The 22244-nt window shown below is 39.1% G+C and overlaps 1 protein-coding gene across 1 annotated transcript in view; it reads left to right on the top strand.

Annotated features, from left to right (window-relative positions):
• The window catches only part of MMP2 (matrix metallopeptidase 2), a 34866-nt gene that overhangs the window by 8740 nt on the left and 3882 nt on the right, over window positions 1–22244 (top strand). The window contains exons 4-11 of the mRNA XM_032998675.2: window positions 14–142; window positions 1760–1933; window positions 7638–7811; window positions 9828–10001; window positions 11028–11183; window positions 12976–13129; window positions 18091–18227; window positions 19994–20153. Coding sequence (XP_032854566.1) covers window positions 14–142; window positions 1760–1933; window positions 7638–7811; window positions 9828–10001; window positions 11028–11183; window positions 12976–13129; window positions 18091–18227; window positions 19994–20153 — 1258 coding nt within the window. The remainder of the gene's footprint in view (window positions 1–13; window positions 143–1759; window positions 1934–7637; window positions 7812–9827; window positions 10002–11027; window positions 11184–12975; window positions 13130–18090; window positions 18228–19993; window positions 20154–22244) is intronic.

The raw sequence follows: 22244 nt of genomic DNA, 5'->3' as shown, positions 1-22244 counted from the left end.
CTTCCTCCTGCAGAACATGGTGATGGCTATCCATTTGATGGCAAAGACGGTCTCCTGGCTCATGCCTTTGCACCGGGGCCAGGAATTGGAGGAGACTCCCATTTTGATGATGATGAACTGTGGACTCTTGGAGAGGGGCAAGGTACCAGACTTTTTAATGTTTCAGAACATATGGCCTGCTGGCTGCTATGCGGTTTCAGGCACTGCTCTAAATGGTGTCATTGACATGTCAATAAATGTTAGGGGATGAAAATTAATTCATACAATTTAAATTGTTCTCTACAAAATGTCTATGTAATTCTTAAATAAATAGTACCTAGGATTTCCCTTTATGTTCCTGTACTGTTGCCCCTTGAAAAACTGAATAAATAGTGGGCCTGATGCTGCACAGCCTTCATGAATTGTGGGAAAAGTACACAGCCACGACAACTCTGAATGCTTCAATTCTCAGGGACTCGAACTACAGCATCTTTAAGTTCATTTGTAAGAGGCAGACTGGTCAGTGCTTTTCTGCTGACATATCCTTTTTAAGATGACTTAAGCTGTGGCTCCAGTTGTTAAAAATGGAACCATCCACCTAAATAAGTTTTTATATACTCATGGTATCTGTCAAAAACAAATGTAATATAAAGCCCTTCTGCTGATGACTGAAACAAAATTGACATCAAACAGTGGATTAAGAACATCTCCAAGAATCTTTAACAGTCAATTTGCCATACACTTTAGAAGAAAACAGCTAAAGTCCATATTATATCACCTGAACTAGACAAATAAGACCAAATATTAGTAGTATGGCACCTCTTTTTTCTGCTTGAAATTTGCCACAATCATAGAGTACTAATTATTAACTCTTCTATTCTAAAATAATTTTTAAAACTTAGAATAAGAATGCCAACTCATGTTTGCCTTTTGTTTCAAATCCTAGTTTTCTCAGCTGTCCTCCCATCAAAAAAATAACTGAACTTTAGTATCAAAATAATCAACTTACTTCTGTTTGGTTTCTTGTAACTTTAGCAGAAGCACTGTCCGGTAGCTGTACTAACTGGACCAGATCCCTGCCTCAGACCAACAACGAACAGAAGGAAACTTTTTTTCATATTAGTAGAAATACTTCACAAGCATCCAGTTAGTTACTTCCATTAAAAGAAATGCTATGGATAAGTGAATTATCTACACATTAACATATATTACAGCAGCAGTACTATAGTCTTAAGGCTACATGTGACAAACTGAAATAAAACCCAGGATCTGGGTGTGCCTGCATTACCACCCTATCCCCCCAGTGCCACAGCAGATCTCATTCAAGTCAAATTGGAAATACAAAAGTGGTTGATGAGGCACAAGGCATGTTCAGCTCACGCTCAACTGCTGCCTGGAACCTTTCAAATTATGCTGAACATTTTAGACCATATTACCAAAGAAACTAAACTACTAAATGTATTAACAGCATGTTTATAAGTTTGCCTTGCCATAGTAACAATATATATATTTTTCTGGGCTGATTTTAGGGACTGTTCATTCTAACACTTCACCATGAGTAATAACCATGTAATTCTTTCAAAATTACCAGTTATTATTTCAGCTATGATCATCTTGCCAATAGAGAGACCAGCAGCATATTGAATTTTAAAGTGGAAATTCAGACTGCATTTCTATACCAATATCCTCCAGGAAAAGAAAATGTCCAGAAACTGCATTTTTTTTTTTTTTTTATATTAGTTTGTAGCTAATTTCACTGCTGCATTTGTTCTCTTTATAGTGGTTAGAGTGAAGTATGGAAATGCAGATGGTGAATACTGCAAATTTCCCTTCTGGTTCAATGGCAAGGAATATAACAGCTGCACAGATGCAGGACGCAGTGATGGATTCCTCTGGTGTTCCACAACCAAAGACTTTGATGCAGAAGGCAAATATGGCTTTTGTCCCCATGAGTGTAAGTAGATCATTGTTTCTACTTTTGTTTTCCTGGTAGACTGTCCCCTACTTATTTGCCCATGTACTTTCTCCCTGTACTTTTTACACTTCCTTTCTGGCAGATTTAGATTTACTTCTCTTCAATATCTGCTCAGGATCTAAGCAGACAAAACTCCCTAAAAGCTCCCTTGGTATAAGAGAGTTTGTTACTGACGATGACCCAGGCTGAGGCCTTTCTCTAAAAACAAGGACATATTGACAATATGTCTGAAGCAGTGTCAGCCCCATATATACATCAAAGACACTGCAAGTTGACTTTCACAATCCAGGACAGACAACCACCTTTTTGAGTAAGGATAGGGCCAAATTTGGAGGCAGAGCACACTAAATGACAGAAATCTCCCCCTAAATTATAGTCCATTCCACAAACAACTGAAATTGCATCTCCTTCAAGAGCGGTAACTGATGAAAACTAGCAGTTAAGGATGAAACCCATTAAGCCAAACCTCTATAACTTTGCATACCAATTCTACCAACTGGTGGCCTGGGTCCTCTGGGTCTAGGAGCCCTTTTAGTGCAACATGACACTATTGTCACCAATCACCCTTTAAATGACCTTATACTGCTTTTCAAAATAAAAATGATTGAATTTTAACTGAGTATCTATGCTGGCACAAAGTTATTTATATGTTGGTACACTGCAAATTGCTAGCCAGGAAAGCACTCACATTTTTAGAATTTAGGTTTTTATTTTTAACACAGGTCTTAGGACTCTTACTCACTGTAGATACAGGAATGGCACTGTATTTCAGAAATCATAACTGTATCAGTATATGTACAGAACTGTTAGAGGGTCTAGAAAAGCAAAGATCGTACTTAATTTCCAACTTTTTGGAATGTGAACAGAATCCTCTGTTTCACAAGCAATTTATTTCAGATTTGAAACCACTAATTTACAGATTAGATTGTATAATGCTTTCATGTAGCCATAACTTTTTAAAAATATGCACAATATGCTTATTATATTTCAAATGAAATTATGACTATGTTTCCTGTTAAACATCAGGAGCGTGTATTTGTATGCTTGAAAATCTTGATGAGCCTACTGGATATACTATTTCAGACATTTCATTATTATATGAGTGTTAATTTGATCTCCTGTAGAGCACACAGCAGGAAACCTTTAGAAAAGCAATTAAGCATAATTGGTTGTAGCCTACTGTGCTAATTTATAAGCAATGAGAAGCGTAAAGAAGGTAAGGGGCTTTCAGCCACTTGTTCCATCTCCCGTTTGCCAGCCCCAGTGCTGGCACCTATACTCACAGACATTCCCAGTACTGCAGTTTCCCACACTCACTTTTCTCCCTCTGTACACAACTGATTGCTATAAGCTTTTGGCAGCAGGGAATCTTTGTAAGGTAACTCTTGTTACCTTACATCCTGAGCAACGGATCCACAAGGTCACTAAAACTCCAGCCTGCTACTGGTGTCTCATAACAAATAATAAGAGAGTTATGAAAAAGAATGAAACAGAAAACAATGGAGCTTTTGTTGGACCCATGCTAATCCTCCTTGGAACAACAGTACTAAACTTATAATATTATGGCTACATGCAGTCAGTACAAGGAAAGAGAATGCAGATTGCTGAAAGAAAAATAGTGATGCTTAAGATGCAAAGCTAGCAAAACAAGACATGTTCAGGGTTTTGTCAGACCAAGAATGCACAAGCACAGCATGACATGTCCCAGGCAAGCCTCAGTGAGTACTGTAAAAACAGACGTATGTGTGTTAATATGTATGTGTCAGTTACGTATGCGTAATTTTATGAAAGATCACAGATACGCATATGTAGAAAAAGTTCAGATACCCTGTGTTCAAAACTTCTCTAGGTATCCTACTGTAGCCAAACACTAAATGGGTTCCTGCTTGACAAATTTTGGGGATTTCTCACGCTCATTTGTAAGACCATACAGCTTGCTATGTAAGATTGCAGATTTTCTGTATCAGGATACTAGTGGTTTGCAAAGATAATCTGTTGTAGAACGTAGTCTTGTAGCCCTAATCTGATAAAAATAATATTCTTTAGTTTTCAAAACCCTAAATGCCTATTACAGATCACATCTAGAGCTGAGATCTACCATGGTGACAGCTGTTTATACATACAACTGTAGGGGGTGAACAAGCAGGAGTGTGAACTTTTAACAGACTTCAGATAATAAAAAAAAAGTTATTGTTAGCTACATGACTTTCATAACTAGCTTCTTTAGCCTAACATTTACTTCAGAAGATTATACGTGTGCACAGCCGCACAATCATTTTTTCCTAAGACTCTGCCATCTCCTTCATTCCCCACTTTTCCCCAACTCTCCTCTCCCTCAGGTTAATCCATCTAGAAAAGAGCAAAATTTAGCTTATTTCTTTAAAACACTCCAAATGCTCAGAAATACTCAGAATGAAGTCCAGATTCTAGGTTGGACAAACTGAGATCCACATACCTGGACCGATACCTTTGTAAAATCCCAAAGTACATACAAGACCAAAAATGTAAGGAGTGAAGCACTCTCAGGGAGAGCTGGTTCTGAAAGTCGGTGTTCCTGGAAATGCCTGGGTCAAGGTTTCTGAAACAGAACAGAAGGGTTTCAGCCTTTTGTTTCTGATGGAATTGTTTCGCAAGATCCTTGAACAGTTATGCACAGATGTTTCTTATTAAATCCATAGCGGCATTGTTCACTCATTATTCCAAGACACCATTTGCTAAAAACCAGCTAATAAATTCAGATAGGGAAGGATTTACATCATAGGGTCTGTGTTGGGGGCAACGTCCCTAGTTGTCAGTGTTTGTTTCTCTCCCCTTTAGTTCACTGAAGTTAGTTTCAATTCTTCTTTTTATAGAGCCACACTGCCTATTTGGAAACATTTTTAAAGCTATGGTACTGCACCAGGCTTTAATAAAGTTAATCCCAGATCTGTGTCTTAGTTTTGTAGACTGATTCAACTATCATTTGTCAAAGCAGAAGAAAGAAATGCAGAAAGTACCTACTACACAAATCTTACACAGGTGTGCTGAACCTCTCCTTTGCTATATGGGATCAAGGCATCTTGCATCTCTCTCTTCAGCAAACTCCACTGACATTGCAGGGAGGTTAGGCTCCTAACGTTACTGGGATCTGTACTCTGCCTCTACCTCCCTCACACTGGTCACAGTCCATGTAGGCTGCTGCTCGACTGCTCTCCCAGGTGGAACGCTCATGAGGCTGCAGCTACCTCCACCCTGGATCTGTGCCACAGGGTTTTTAGCAGCCTTCCAGCCTGAGGTTTCCTTACATCACAACTGGCTGATTTTTCTGGGAATAGCTAACAGTGCGGTGCAGGTCACAGATTTGTAACGTACAGTCTGAATCTGCTCTCACATCAGCATGTCTTCACTGATTTTTAAATTGCTGAGCTTACCACGATGAAGAAGAAGAGTCAGACCCTTTAGGGTCCCCTTACAAGCAAATAAATCTCGTTTTGTTTTGGGGAAGGCTGGCCTAATCTCTGTCTTTAACTTTTGTTTACATTAAAGCAAAGAATTTTCTAGTTAAGGCGGGGGTAAGAATTTGAAAACTTAATAAACCGTTGTTGTTACCATCACATGATGTTACCTCAAGCAAAATGACTGTGACTCAGAAAGACAGTAAGAGAGATTGACTTTCCATAAGGTTTTTGCAATTTAGCCACATTTAAACCAATAAAAAAAAGGCTATTAAAATACAGAGTTTGCCAGATCTAGAGCTGGAAGCAACTCCTGTGGTAAATGAGTCATCTAAACAACTCAGTTTAATTTTGCCTTCCAATTCTATAATTTCTTTATAAAAAAAATAAAGTCTTTCTCCAATCATGATAGCCACAGTTCTAGTTAATGCAAGTTTCCAAACTTATTACAGGATCTGAGACAAGTACAAACATTTGCAGCTTGCTCTTCTGGGGAGGCACGGTGTGTGTTGCAGTTATCTTTTGCCTAGAGACAGGACCTCTGTGGGGCTGTTTCTATGTCCAGAATGCAGAAAGATACAGATGAGAGCTCAGCCAGATCAGAAGTTCAGCAAACTCACGCATGTGATCCAGGCCTGTAAAGCTCCAAGTCCTCTCCTTAGTGGGACTGGAACTTAGTTCATGCCCCGATACTGTGGCCAATTACTGATTTAAGTGGAAATTAAGTGGATTAATCATCTGTGTCACAATATCCCATCATTACAACTCTTTCTAGTCACCCTTCAGCCAGAAGAGGTCTTGCATTTTTATTTATTACTACTCTAAAAAGTGAAGCACACTTATAAACAATGTCTCTTCCCATCAGTGTATCAGACTAAGCAAAGGCAAACCCCCTCAAATCATACACAAAGACACTGAGGCTACAGCAGCTTTTTTTTCATCAAAAATTACAACAGAAAAGTTAGAAATAACCTGCTAAGACGTACACGTTTGGGGGAAGGAGAGGGAGAAAGGTGTCCCCTTGGGCACCCTAGAAAAGGCCAAATCATGAATACTTTACATCCTGGGAATTCAAACAGACATGTTTCATTCCAAGGTGCTGTTCTTAAATCTCAAGGGGAATTAGCACATGGCTGCATGAAGGATTTTTTGTCTCCGTTCAGTGCAAGGCCTGGCCCAGCTTGTTGCCCTCAGTTTCTGCTCACCAGCACACGGCACTCACAGACACTCTCATACCATTGAGGATTCTCATGGATAGAGCAGCCAAGAGAAGACACAAGCAGATTCACAAGATGCTCCAAGCCACCTGCCTTTTCATGAAATTCAATTTAGATATACATTTTTTAAATATCAGCATGAGAGATTTTATCTGTCTTCCTCTAGATATTCCAGAAAGTTTACTAAAATCCTAAAACAGATCCCAGAACTCTTGACTCAGTTTAATCTGTACTCCTTCATCCATGAGAGAGATGTCTGCTTTGCAGGGCTGAACAATGGGGCCTTGTTTGTGTATGTGGACAGACAATAAACAACCCCTAGAAGACCAATACACTACCTTTTGGAACATGAATGAAGCAACAGACAGGAGAAGCCTCCAGTGTTCATCAATGTCTCTTGCTTATCTATTGAGTGCCTGAGCCCAGCTGCGGGGATTCTCAGAAATGAGTAGCAAAGCGTAGAGGAAAAGTCTACAGGTTATTATCTGACTAACTCTACTGTATGTCAGCATCCTAAAGAAACTGAAAATGTACACGGATGGCTGTTAGGAAAAACCCATCTGGCTTGTCTGTGGCTCTCCACAAAGTTTGCCATTCTAGCTACCATTTTGGATGCAAGGTAAATGAATCAGCAGAGCACTAAGGAACATGAGTGACTTTCTCAGAATCCTCTTTCTAAATGTTGTTTCAAGAAGGGATATTAATTTTATGCTATGAAGCAGGCTATAAAGGATATACACAATTCAAATCACATTCAAACAGCTCGATAGAATTTTCTTCATTCCCAGTTCATTTATAAAGATCAATCAGTCGTTCCTTTCTATACACTTGTGAGATTGTAACATCCCTTGTCTATCTTGCCAAAACCTTTAATTGTTGGTGTAAAATAAAGGTTCTACGTGTGAACTGCACCACACACGACAGCTGTCTAATCTCTGTCAAGCCCTTCACAGATTACCATTGGCACATTGTGATTCCTTATTTATACTGAGCATTGCATATTGACATTTTTCTCTCTCCTTCTCCCTACAGCACTTTTTACAATGGGCGGCAATGGTGATGGGCAGCCATGCAAATTTCCCTTTAAATTTCAAGGCCAGTCCTATGACCAGTGCACAACAGAAGGCAGGACAGATGGATACCGATGGTGTGGAACCACTGAAGACTACGACAGAGATAAGAAATATGGATTCTGTCCGGAGACCGGTACGACAAGCGTTGCTTGCATAACACAGTCTATACTTTGTCATTGTTTTAAGTAACAGAACTCTCCTTTTTTACACCTTCAGCAGAGCACACAAACCTTGAGTTGGGCACAATTTCAGCACAGGTGGTCAAGGAGGTAACTAGAACAGGAGCAATCTATGGAAATGATATGGTATGCCATCACACACCAGGTTTATCAGGGATACACAAATGTCACTGAACCCATAGGACTAAATGCCTATCACTGGAGAATAATTACATATAGATTACAATTTGTTAATGACCCTGAAAAAGAAGTCTCATGTGACAGAAGAAAGTATGGGTAGTATTTTAGCTTAATACTTACCATTTACACTTGAAAAAATAAATCCTGTTTAGTATGTTACGCTTAGTTAATAGATCTCTTCAGCAATTCAAAAGAACTAAATGAAATGGTTTAGCCAGGAAAATAGATTTCTGCTTTCTTTACAATTTTTTATACTTTTAAACTTGAGTTCTATTACATAAAGGAACAAAAATTAATTTATAGCCTTGTATAGCTTGGCAGATGTTCAGTTTTAGGATACAGACTAGAGCCAGAAGTATTTAAACTGTGTAAGTTAGCTATGGCAGTTCTAAAATCTCAGGCTTTAAACAGAGCCAAGGGGAAGCTCCATGCACCCTGTAGCATCCTGAAGCTACATGTATCCTGGGTTTTGAGTCTTTTGAAAATGACCTGTTTGCAATAGGGATAGGATGTACTGGTACTTAACTTCCTGTTACTTTTGATAACCAGGTATAATCCTTCAATTTTACCTTACAGATGTTCAAAAATAAATAAATAAATAAATAAATAAATAGACCAAATTCATGGTAACTTGCTACACAATTAGGAACCATAAAATCAAAGAACCAATATATCTAGAATCGATGTATCCAAAGTCCTAGGTATTACAGTCTCTATGACTGGAACCAAAAAATACACTTAGTTTAAGCTTTTTTTCAGCATAAAAGGTTATTGCTGGAGGTAGCTGTGATTTCTTTTTATTATTATTTGTGGCTTATTAATTAGTACTAATGAACAAGAAATAAATACTAATTAATAATTAGGGACACAACCACCTTTGCTTCTGTGTTGCTCTCCTGTACCTTCCCAGAAGATAGACCATAATTTGAAAGGAACTGTAATTGCCAGGTAGCAGTGTAAATGAATTTAAATGAGTTTTATATTATTTTTATATTCTGTTTACGATCCCTACTTTAAACTGTAATTTTAAATTTAGTTGCACCATCTTCTCTATAGAAGATAGTTGTACATGAATATACAAATGCTATTTCTTATATATTACTGCAACATACTACGTGGATGAGAACAAACTTAGGGGAAAAATTTACAAGTTTTTTAAAAAATACTGGGTTAAAAAAAAAAAAAAAAAGTCACCCACATTTGATATCCTTTTCTTCAGAGAATGTTTAAAACCATATGCTTTTAAACTGTACCCTGCTGTCAGCATAAAACAATTCTTCCATTTCTTTGATATGACTCCTCTTCTGGAACTTTTGGGGATTTTTTACTTCAGAGTTTATACTTCAGTGGGACACCTACTAACCAGGTGGATACTCAATATCCCTTTAACCTTTCTGATACTAAACCTACCTTTGACCTATTTGAGGCACAGTTTAAAATGTCACCAGGAAAGACCATCAAAAGATACTTGCTGTGCAATCACCTTCCACAAAACACTGTTAACTGCTGCTTTCTCAGAGCTGTGAACATGTGTCCAGGGCTCATTCTTACTCACACCAAAATTATTGGCAAGTTCATTGCAACAACAATGCCTAGACTTTTCCCTTTTGTCTGTGCCAGACAACTTTCTTTTCCAATATTATTTTAAATCTTACTCATCATGCTCCTAAGAGCACTGCAGATTTTCTGCTTGCTTTCTGGTTTTAGTGTGTAATTTAGGAGAAGATGCATCAGCTCAGTCTGACCAAAGGGATTCCCATCTCACTGTGTTTTCCTGCCATTTTCCACAGCCATGTCAACAGTTGGTGGAAATTCAGAGGGAGCCCCTTGTGTATTCCCCTTCATCTTCCTTGGGAATAAATACGATTCCTGTACGAGTACAGGCCGCAATGATGGCAAGCTGTGGTGCGCTTCGACCAGTAGCTACGATGACGACCGCAAGTGGGGCTTTTGTCCAGATCAAGGTAACACAGTTTGTCACAGCAAGACAACGGTAACAGCATATCGACCGCACTGACGACATCACACTTACCATGATTTCATTCTCATACTTACCACTCCTGTGTGGTCACAGTACTTCTCCCCAGACCAAAATCTGAGCAAACCCCCTACATTTAAATGTGACACTATTATTTCTCATCCCCAGCTTTTCCTTCCAAGGCTAAAAGCTACAATTGCAATAATATTGCACTAGTATGTAATAATTATACTCTGCTATTAGCCAAATTAGGAATAAATGCTAACTGTAACAAATTTGTGACTGATACTGCCAAAGATTAAAAACATGTTTAGAAAAATGAGAGACAGTACAAAGTTTGTATGGTGAATATCAGTATTTAAAATTATTTTGGTTAATCTTTGTCCTTATTTGTAACATGGGTAAAACTAAATATAGCAAAAGGCTTTTTACACATTTACAAACAAATGTTAGAGTCAGGTTTTTCTTTTAGGAGGGAAAAAACTGCCAAACTTTAGAGACTGCTTGGACATCACTGATAAAATGTCATCCTATAATAAAAAAAAAAAAAAATTAACCTAACAATATTTGGTACAACAGATTCAGGCTCTGTTCACAGACACACAGATGTACAGACCTGTTTATCATCTGCAAGCCACTGCATGATGAAAAGTAAGAGAAGAGGTCTAGATTGCAAGTTTAATTCTTCTGTGCTTAAAAAAAATGTCTGCTTTTATTTGCTACACATCCTTTTTTCATAGAAGTATTAAGACTGTGCTCAAAGTCACTTGCATGTGAGACAGCAGCAAACATCAGCTACAGAAGAGGTTTTAGAATCTCTCTTAAGAAATAACATTTCTGACAATATGTATGACATTTACCACTGGAGGCTGTAAATACTATGTATGCTACTTACTGTTGGGAGATTCTGGATGGGTAACTAGGAAAATAAAATTACAAGACTATGAATAACCTGTGTGGTACACTTCCATTTACATGCAAACAGCTAAAACTATCTTGCTGTGTTATTTAGGATACAGTCTCTTCTTGGTTGCTGCTCATGAATTTGGCCATGCTATGGGATTAGAGCACTCTGAGGATCCAGGAGCTCTTATGGCCCCTATCTACACCTATACGAAGAACTTTCGACTTTCTCAGGATGACATCAAAGGGATCCAGGAGCTATATGGTAAAGTCCTCCCTCATCAGAAAAGCATGCAGGACAGGTTGAAATATGTGACTCAGAACTTGCAGTAAATTACATACGGCACAATACCACCAATGCCAGAAACATCCTCTGTTCCTTTCTCCCTGCTTTCATGTTGTTACTCCCTGCTTTCTTCATGTTACTACTTCAGTCAAATATCACAATTTAAGGACGAGGGGTCACTAAATTTACTCAACTAAAAGGACAGCCAAAACTCCCCATAACCAAATCTTTAGATGAAAATCTCTAATGCCTTTATTTGGGACAATGAAATGCTGTGCTTTTCTCCAGCCTGAAATACCTGATGTGGGTGCTTTTGGGTATTCTTGTCTACAACACCCTGAGCTTCCCACACTGCAACAGCCCGTAAAGAGGGGAAGGACTTTGTTTCCTGTCCCAGCTTGGAACCTGTTTGCATCATCTTCCCACAACAATTCGAGCTGTTCTGTCACAATAACATTTGCAGAGAGCGTGTGGGAGCTGATACCTCAATGTAAATGTATTTGGCAAGCTTCTGGAGAAAAAGTGGATTTAAGTATTTTTATGTTGGTACATCTTTAAAATTTATTATTTTCTCCACAGATACTCTTAGTAAAATGCATGAGTATTATTAGAATTAAAGTGCCTTCCATGTATATATTTTCTACCTTATAGAGGCACAAGTTTACTACAGTCAATTAAGCAGTCAAAGAAAATCTATACCATTTCTCATTCTATGCTTTTCACTTTTCTACTGAGATATCTTCCTAATTGTAAGTGACTATATTCTACAGTATTCAACACCTTAGAAATTATAATAAGAATATACCAAAATAATTACCATGAGACACCTTTTTATCAGAAGTCTGATTTGAATCTTTATTTTTTCATTGTTCTTAGCTGCTTTAATTAAGACTGGGAATTGAGACATGGGCAAGGTTAAGTGAATTTTCTAAGCTCACACAGCGTACCTTCAAGAGAGTTCAGAATTTAACCCAGTTCTCCCAAGGCACACTTCAAACATTGAGACAAAACTATCTTTCTTGGCTCTTTATAACTGATATAAGCCTTTGCAAACTGCTTTCTATAAGTATTCAGAAAAACCTTTATTTTCTTCCATCATTATTATCTCAAATCAGCTACACTCCACTTTGTTTCATACAGTAAATCAACCCGATGTCTAAGAAAAAAGGCAAATGCCTCATAAGGCAATACAGCAGCAGCCAAATATTAAAACAAAATAAAATAAACCAGATGGCAAAGTGCATGTTCTGAAGAGCACATTTTTATTATTTATGAGGGCATAAAGATCTTACAAATGGCTCAGAATGCATCTTTGTAACTTGCAAACTATTGGCACTTCCAGAAAGAAGAGAAATCCACTCTGACATCTTTCTCAGTGGAGTTGCAGATAATTCTGACTAGAAGGACTTTGAAAGGCATTTCTCTTCTTTTTAGAAGCCGGTAAAATAAAAATTATAATGTTAACATTTGAACCCAGTACAGTCACTGCTGAATATCTTTCAAGTAGGCAGCTCAGCATGGAAAGACACTCACACAGGCACACTGTCTCGAATGAGGCCACACAGCAGATGAAGGCAGGACTGGAAGCTACAGCTTTCCCAGCTGTACTCGACCACCCTTCTTCTGAAAACATTTCAATATAAGTTTTTTCTCCTTCGGGTACTGCCTCTAAATTATTCCCCTTCTAGAAATTATGGTAGTTCATGTTCTCTGTGTGGCCTATGCAGCACTGTATTTCAGTGTAACGGAATATCTCTGTTCACCATAACAGAAGTATCGACTGATGTGGAACCTGGACCAGGCCCAGGCCCAGGGCCAGGACCACGTCCAACCCTTGGACCTGTCACTCCAGAGCTCTGCAAGCACGACATTGTATTTGATGGAGTCGCACAAATTAGAGGAGAAACATTTTTCTTCAAAGATAGGTAAGTGAGATAAATTGCTTACCAATGGGGCCTCAAGTGGATGAATCCAGCAGACCTATTCATCAAAACCTAGAAATTTAGTATCAGGCACAATCTCTGTCCTTCTGTGTGTTCAGAGACAGCAAAGTGTCCTAATCAACTCCTAAGGGAAAGAGATGGGAAATTCTGGTTTTATGGTTAAATAATATGGCCTCCTTTGCCACAAGGGTACACGGCTGGCTCATGGCCAACTTGGTTCCCACCAGGATCCCTAGGTCCTTTTTCACAAAGCTGCTTTCCAGCCTGTTGGCCTCCAGTATGTACTGGTGTTTGGGGTTGTTCCTCCCTAGGTGCAGGACCTTGAACTGGCCTTTGTTGAACAGCATAAGGTTCCTGTCATCCTATTTCTCCAGGGGTCAAGGTTCCTCTGGATGGCAGCACAACCCTCTGGTGTATCAGCCGCTCCTCCCAGTTCTGGGTCATCTGCAGACGTGCTGAGGGTGCACTCTGCCCCATCATCCAGATCATTACTGAAGATGTTAAACAGTCATCTACCCAGTGCTGACCCCTGGGGTACACCGCCAGTTACTGGCCTCCAGCTAGACTTCATACCACTGACCACAGTCTCTAGGCCCACCCAGTCGGCCAATTTTCAGTCCACCTCACTGTCTGCTTACCTCACCCATACTTCAACAGCGTCTCTATGAGAATCTTATCGGAAACAGGGTCAAAAACCTTTCTGACCTGCTCTCCCTGTCTCCTCTACCCAGCCACTCATTTCATCATAGAAGGTTATCAGCTTGGTCAAACATGACTTTCCATTTGAGAATCCATGCTGACTACTCCCAACCACCTTCATGTCCAAAAGATTTTCTGTAATTAGAGATAGGTGAGATGATTATGCCATAAATTCACCTTTTCTTAGAGCTACTCTCAAACTTCTTTGAGAGTCTGGAATTTTCAACTTCAGTCATTATTTTAGGCAGTTTTGTGGTGGCTTTTAATTTCTGGTTTCTGTCCTACACGGGGATTGCATAAACCAAGATGCTATGACAATGACTGGGCTGGTGGTAGTTCTAGCTAAAATCAGGACAAGGAAATGCCACAAACCTTACCAAAAAAGCCTGTTCTCACTATATTTTCTGCCTAGTTTTACAGATTGGAGAGCAAAAATTAACCCTGATGTCAGCCCTCTTGGCTTCTGTGGAGTCACACAAGTGTTGCTCAAAAGGGTGAAGTAGGTTGGAGACACATCCAAACTTGTAAATGCTTATACAAACCAGATATGACCCCCAAAATCTTTAGAGATTTACCCATCTGTAATGTTAATCACAAAATTAGCAATGGAAGAGATGCACTAGCCAGTCTATTGCCTGCCAAAGGATTAATTCCCTATACAAAATTTCCGGATGTCTTTTGTAGCAAAACCTACAAGGTCTGTAATTCAGCAATGGAAATCCCATCACTTTCAGTGGATTAGAGCTCTGGAGGCACTATCCTTCCTGATTTCATTTCGTATAGTCTGCACTCTGGGGGAAAGCTTCAAATCTGGCTGCAGGAAAATTTCCAATCTCAACTTACAAAAACACGCCTCCAAAAATGTAGTTCATCCAAAGTTAGTGGCAATAATCTCAAATGCCTCTTCCACCATGGAGACACTGTTTTAGCAAATCTTCAGTTTTAGCATAACTCATTATGATAGACTGATCCAAAGAGGATCTGCTCCTTTCCCACGTTCACAGAGATCATGGAAATCTGTGAGCAAAGTCTTGTCCCTGAGTGGTTTGAGTCCAAAATCATTAAATAACAGTATTATGTGACTCACAGCTGCTGTAGTAACATGTCAAGGACACTGGTGACTGGGATAGGCTACATGGGTGCAAGGCCTCCAATGCAAAAGACACAAAAGGCATTTTTGATGCAAGAGCAGAGATGTTCCTGATAAAATGAGGTGGCTGCACAGCTGCAGCTCCCACCGCCTTTTCCAGGGCTATTATCCAGCTGCTCAGCAACAAGGAGCATCTCCTAAGGAGTATGGGACTTGGCAGCACCATGGTGAGAGACACTAAAGCTCCTTTTTCCCTGCATAAATCAATGCCCAATTTGAAATAATTTATCCTCAGTTACCCTGAACATTTTCACAAAGCCATTGAGGATCTGGGCCCACACACATCCACTGTGCATGCCTAAATCAGTCTCCTATCATATGGAAACATATACAAGCATCTGGAGCTAAGAGCAGTATTACAACTCACCTGTTCACTGCTCCTTCCCAGATGTCAGCTGAACTTTAAAAGGAAGCAGAAACCAACAAACACTGTCTCCCTCACAACACAGCAATTTAATAGTTATCTCCTGGTGGTGTAAAGTCCAGCCATCTCCTCCAGATTTAAATTTTCAGCTAGAATATATGAAGGATTTATTACCATGATGCACAATTTAACTCTACTCACCAGCTTTTTGTATCAAAAAATCATGGTCGGTTAGGTAATTTTACAGGCTATGGCATACAGTAATTCCTTAAGTGCATTTCCGTCTAGTTCCCAACTATGTGATGCCCAGAATAATGGTGCTTTGGGTTTGAAGTTTGACTTCAACTTTATCGCGGGCTTTGTGTTTTAGCAATGCAGAAATGAGATTTAAAACTTCTGGTTGTAAGAACATAATGTTCCCCATTCCTATTACAGCTGCTAGGGACAAAAAAGGTTCATTGAACATGCCTGTGGGGACACTTGTGATACCTTTTGTGCTGTTCCTCTTGTCCCTGTCAGTGGCAGCCTAAGATTCCTTAAAATCAAGTGAACCCTAATGGCAAGAACCAGCCCCTCCTTCGCCACGAAATGGCCTCACGGTGCCAACAGATCAGCCTCACAGAGAGCCAGCACTGGACCCTTCCACCAACAAGCTGAACAGAGCTGCCCCCACCACCCTGGCCTAACAAGTGGGCCAAAACCAGTGCCCACTTTTACAAGTGTAGTATCAGAGAGCTAAGGTATTCACCTCAGCTCAGTGCCTTCAAACGGAAAAACATTCTCACAGCAATAAAAATCCCTTTCAAGTTCCACAGTATTCACAGCATACTGATCCTCTTTTGCTCACTTGTGGGCCTTGGTTTTCAGCCAGACCTCCACCCGGCTTCTCCTTTTGCAAACTGGCAATCATGCAAGGCTTGATCCAATGAGGAACAATTTAAAATCTCTTCCTAAATCAACAAAGCGACTCAGTATGCTATATAATCCCAACAAAACAGAAGTATTTTGCATTCAGATACAGTTGGTCAAAGAACTATGCAAGTACCAAAACAATCTGTTCAAACTGACTCATGCTTTATCTAACATGCAGCAAAAGCAGACAATTGTTGAATTGTTTTCTCTGGAATGGCTTTGCCTGTCCGTCTTGCAGCTTTCCAAGTATCAGGCAAGCAGCATTATGACTCACTTTTGGAATTCAAAAAACAAATGTCTATCACATGTCGTGTGACTTCTATGATTCATGAAAATGACCATGTCATATTACACAGGCATAAGGAGTAAATAGCGAAAAGGAGGTCAGAACAGATCAATTATTTGAAAACAGTATTTTTCCCTCCTCCTTCAAACCAAGGAAATAAAACGGAATTACTAGAGGTGCTGTTGGCCATAGAGAACAGTTGAGATTTTCACTGGGCACAGAATCCTCCAAGCAACCAGAATGCCTGAGTACAGCATTTATACAGATGTTTTTGTACTGAAAGTGAACAAAAATTCAAACTTCTGAAGTTTACCAAGACATTTAAAAAGACTCACTGATTTGGTTCCTTTACATAACTTCATGTAGTAATAATAATAATAATAATAATAATAATAATAATAATAATAATAATAATAATAATAATAATAATAATAATAAAAATAAAAATAAAATTATTATAATGTTTTCTTTGTCCTAGCTAGCTCTGTTCACAGTCAAACTTCTGTTGATAAAAATACAGCAATTTATTAAATGAATTTAGGTCTGCTCCTCCAAGTTTTAGGCAAAACCAAAATTCAGTTTCAGATCCTGGGTTTCTCAAAGGTATTATTCTAGGCAGGAATGGGTAATGACTATTTATACTTTGCAAAAAGTTAGATGCCAGTAGCACCTTGAGCTTCAGCAACATAATAATGGTGAAAGCTGTTTGACATGAGAATTTAACAGTGATAGCTTTGTGCAAGAGTGATTCCACCAACCTGCTGATTTTTCATTTTATGACCATGGCAAAACTACTTTTGTTCTGTTGGGGAAGAAAGTTGTTTGTTCTATGGAGGAAGAAATAGCAGTGCCATTTTTAATACCAAAAGCCCTCGGCACAAAGCTCTGCCATTTAAAGATAATTACAGCTTTTTAAAGCTTAAATCAAATGATGATCCTACTTATACATAAAATAGCCAATAAATTACCATTTGCATTTGTCTAATGAACATTTTTAGTGCTAGCAGTTCCTTTTACAGCCCAGCTCACTTTCAAGCCGTTTGATATACTGTTATTAAATTTGAACTTTTAATCACTACAATAGTAATTGCAAGAGCAATTCACGGAATATAAATCTCTGCTTTTGTCAAACACTCATCCATCTGCTCTATCCACAACAGCAGGAGAGCTCTAGTAGCTTAAATGCCTTGTAAATGAGTTTATTTGTATACATGAAGCACAGAATACATTTTGCCCTGATGCGAAAAGCAACAGGAATTCCAAAGCAATCAGCGTGATCAGTGCAAGAAACTTCACCTGCAGTCCAGCATGCAGTTTACTGTGCAATTGTTTCAGCAACACGCTTCCAAATGAATGATTTGACTTTTCAGTCACTGTAGGAAAAGTTACAAGTGTGTGTTGCTGCTAACGTGTGTGTGTGTGCGCATGTATGTATATGCACTCTTATGTGGCCTTTGCAAGAAATTATGAGAAACAGATGTGCTGGTGAATTAGTTCATTGTAAATCTTGTACATTTTTCTGTTCTGCTCAGATTCATGTGGAGGACTGTAAACCCCCGAGGAAAACCCACAGGTCCTCTTCTGGTTGCTACATTCTGGCCTGACCTGCCAGAGAAAATTGATGCTGTCTATGAAGCCCCTCAGGATGAGAAGGCTGTATTTTTTTCAGGTATTGGTTTTAAGTTTTAAAATATAAGTAGCCATTTGCATAAATGTTGCAGTCAAGCTCTGTTTCCTCTGAGTTGTACCTGGGCCAGGGAATGGCCTGCCTAAGAGTCAGTACAGCCAGCAGGTATGGGTGACAGATCTCAAACATCCTGTGCTGATGATTTTAGGACAAAGGCTGGATCTGAAAAACTCTGAACAGCATTCAGCCTCCATTACAACAAAGGGCAGCTATAAGCACCTAGAAAGATACATTTAAGAATAAGCAACACTAAACAAGAGTCAATACTTAAAACAAAAAGCAACAACAGTGGGAGCTGTTTCATCCGTCACTGCTCTGTTTTCCTTCTGTTTCCTCACAATTTAAGCCAGGAATTTATTTCTCTGTACTGTTGCTTGAGAAGATTAGGTATTTTTTTTCCCTCATGCCTTTCCCTGTCTCCTCTTTTGCCAAAGACTGACTTCCACTCTGGCTTCCAAGTATCTGCCATGGTGGCTCACCAGGCAGAGGACACAGGCGGCCGTCGGCTGTCTCCATGGGAGAGGAGGGTGACAGGAAACTACCCTGGTCTGCCGTAAGTCACACACATGGTTCAGCTGTACTGGCCACATGAGTGGAGCTGGGAGGCTGTTTTCAACATGAAAAACTGAGCCAGCAAAAACTGGGCTCTAGTATCTGCTAAAAACATGACTAAACATCTCCAATCATGTAAAAACCATATGGCCGATGCTGCTGTACATTTTTTGTACAGGAGAGACAAAAGTAATGATAATCTATTCCACATGTCTGAAAGGCCATTTGCTTTAGTTTACATGGAGAGAAAAAAAGAAAAAAAAAAAGCTTAAATTTTTATTTCAGGCAAGCCAAAACACTTGAAATAATGCATATACCATATATAATCCTATTACATCTAAAGTTTTTCCCTCTCTTTAGAATCTCTAGGAGAATGTAACTAATCTGCTTTTAAATAAATTAATAAATAAATAAGAACTATCAAACAAAGAGTGGTTTGAAAGTTATGTATAACCCAACTATCTTAAAATACTTACTACTGAGACCCACTCTTTGCTCCTGAATGGCTAAGTAGTAACTTCCCAGGAATTCAAATGCCCTCATATTAATACTTTAGTTTCTCTCCCATTAGCACAGAATCAAAGAATGTCCTTTTGTGAATGAATCTTTCCCTGGCTTTCAGTGTATCCAGTGAAGGTATTTACTAAGTACATTATAATTCCATGTAAAGAACACAGAATACTAGTACATCTACTAGTACGCATTTGGAGAGACATTAGAAAACATTGCATGACAAAACCCAACAAAAACAGTAACTCCAGACAAAAACTTCCTGTTAACCACTGAATAAAAATACTCAACAAAACAAATGGAGGGTGAACATAGGCTTCTGCATTTGACATTCTGGTGCCCATGCCTGGTTTCAGATCATGTTCATCATATAAAAAATTACCGATATTAGTTTTAACATAAGCCCAACGGTATAAAGGCAGTGTCTGCCTCAAAGATGAGACAGTTAGGAAGGCAGGAAGCAAGAGCACAAGGAGGTGATGTCTTTTGCTAAGAGGCAAAAGCAGAAATTGTAATCACAGTACACCTGCACTCTAATCTAGTGCTTCGCAGATGGTAAAATACTAGAAAGACTGGTAGTACAGTTAGTGCAATAAAAAGTCACATAACAAAGCATAAAGAAGAAATACTCCTCTATATCTAATTAATAAATAGTGTTTGTTTGCTTTGTTTTCTCCCCTACTTAGGAAATGAGTACTGGGTTTATTCAGCCAGTAACTTGGACAGGGGCTATCCAAAGAAGCTCACCAACCTGGGTCTGCCCCCTGATGTGCAACGTGTTGATGCAGCTTTTAACTGGGACAGAAACAAGAGGACATACATTTTTGCTGGAGACAGATACTGGAAGTAAGATGCATTGAAGTGGTGTGGTATGCTGTTAGCCAAGCTGTGTCTCTAGGGCTGAATGACCCTGGGGTGCACGAGGCAAGAATCAAACACTGGGGGTTCGGCCTCTGAGAATACAAAATGAGGGCTGCCAGGACAGTGCTGACAGCAGTGGTGAGTGAGGATGCTGAACCAGGGAGTATGGCTAGGGAAGTGCTTCAGTACAGCAGTAGGAAACTAGCATGTATCTGAGAAAACAGCTTGCAGTGGATGAGGCTATCTGTGAGTCTGTGTCAGGTTGCTCACCACTAACAACCCAACCCTCGACCCCTGTGTACCAGCAACTGCCCCACGTCAGCCTCAGGCTCTTAAGAGGGGCAAGCTGTCCCTACTGTCAGCTCACAACTGCTGGGAGAAAACTCAGAAAGGAATTACTTAAAACGGGCTGATCTCCAATCACTCGAAGCCAAAGACTGACCAGATTGCCTTTGAAATTCTTTCACTAAGCCATCAGGTTTGGGGGCGCTGGATGTAAAAGAAACAGCCACATGACTAGCAAAGCATGCTAGGGATGACTCTAAATCCTTTCAACAGCTGATGTTCCAGTCACTGGCACATTTGCTCTACTAATAGAGTTGGCACTGAGGAGATCTGAACAAACCACAAGAAGTGTATCTGTTAATACTTTGGGAAAAATCTTAACTTCAATTCATTTTGACAGTCTCTACAATCCTCTTCATGTTTTCAATACATGTTCAGAGAAGTTTTTGTTGCAGAGAACACCACAAATGTGGTATTCCACAAATGAGTGTAACAGTATTTGCACTAAGGTTCCTGTTCAAAAGACTGTATGGGAAGCAAAATATAATGGTTGCAATGAAAGCAACCAAACTCAGGTGACCTGCTACCATACTCTATCCAGGAAAAATCTTGGATTATCAGATTAGAAAGGAATGTCCTTAAAATGTTTAAATGCTAAAACTGTGGTAGAAAGAAATATCCTACATTACACCTGATGAAGAGTCTATTAATTGTATTTAATAGAAATTCATTATCATAACTGGCAGGAAGATATGGCACAAAAGATCATCTTAAAAAGCAGAGGCACCTTGGGTGCTTTGAAGAACTTTGTGAGTTACCTCTGTGCTGCCTGTCAGAATGGCATGAGAACAAAACAGCTACACTAACTCCCGCTTTCACCATCAGACGTCTCTGTCAGGAACAGGATTTTACTTCAGGAATGCAGACATTACACAACAGGCTGAAAGTTGAACCCTTCATTAACTGATAATTTAGAGGAAAGTTAAACATCAGGAACACCGACCAGAAATCTAAAAGATTCTCCAAGCTATAAGGGTTTCTTCTGAGAGATGCTCTATATAAAATATCAAAGGAGGTCTCAGTATAATTGAGTCCATTTTATGTGAACATAAATTTCATGTTATGATCAAACTGAATGAGTTTCTTTATTATATCCTAATGGCTGTGGATTCCTGTAAGTAAATAAAATACCCTTTCACAATTGCCACTTGATCATAACTTTCAATTACTTTGAGGATAGTACTCTTCTCCATTATCTAAAGGAAAAAAAAAAAAGAAAAAAAAGAAATTAAAAGCTGAAGAATGTGTTTCATTTTTTAATGTTGTGTTGTAGAGACCATCTTCTTAAACATTTGCAAGTAGTTCTAATACAGCCATTTGCAATACTTTGGATTCCTACCAAGACCTACAGACTATAAGTTAGCAAAGCTGCTGGTCTCTGTACCAACTATTGTTTTTCTTAACTGTACTCCAGGGCCTCTGAGTAATTCATCACTCTAATCACAGACAGTATTTCTACGGAAGTACTTTATCAATTGCAGTCACTGCAGAATGCGTTATTTATTGTTAAGGAATCAAAATAAGCTTAAGTGATTTCTATCCATGTAAAGAAGAAAGCAAGCAGTTGACAAATATTTCAGTAAAAAATGCATCTCTGTTTAACACAGACACTATAACCCTGAAGTATGTGGCTGTTTTATTTTCTGCATGGACTCTGCCACATGGAATCAAAATAGTTACATACCATAGTTCTTCCTGTGCCATTATCACACTTACTTGAAATGGATTTTT

Source organism: Tyto alba, unplaced genomic scaffold (assembly GCF_018691265.1).
Source record: "Tyto alba isolate M040663 unplaced genomic scaffold, T.alba_DEE_v4.0 Super-Scaffold_26, whole genome shotgun sequence".
NCBI classification, from domain to species: domain Eukaryota; kingdom Metazoa; phylum Chordata; class Aves; order Strigiformes; family Tytonidae; genus Tyto; species Tyto alba.
The sequence above is the reverse complement of the archived record's forward strand: the minus strand, read 5'-3'. Positions and strand labels throughout refer to the sequence as shown.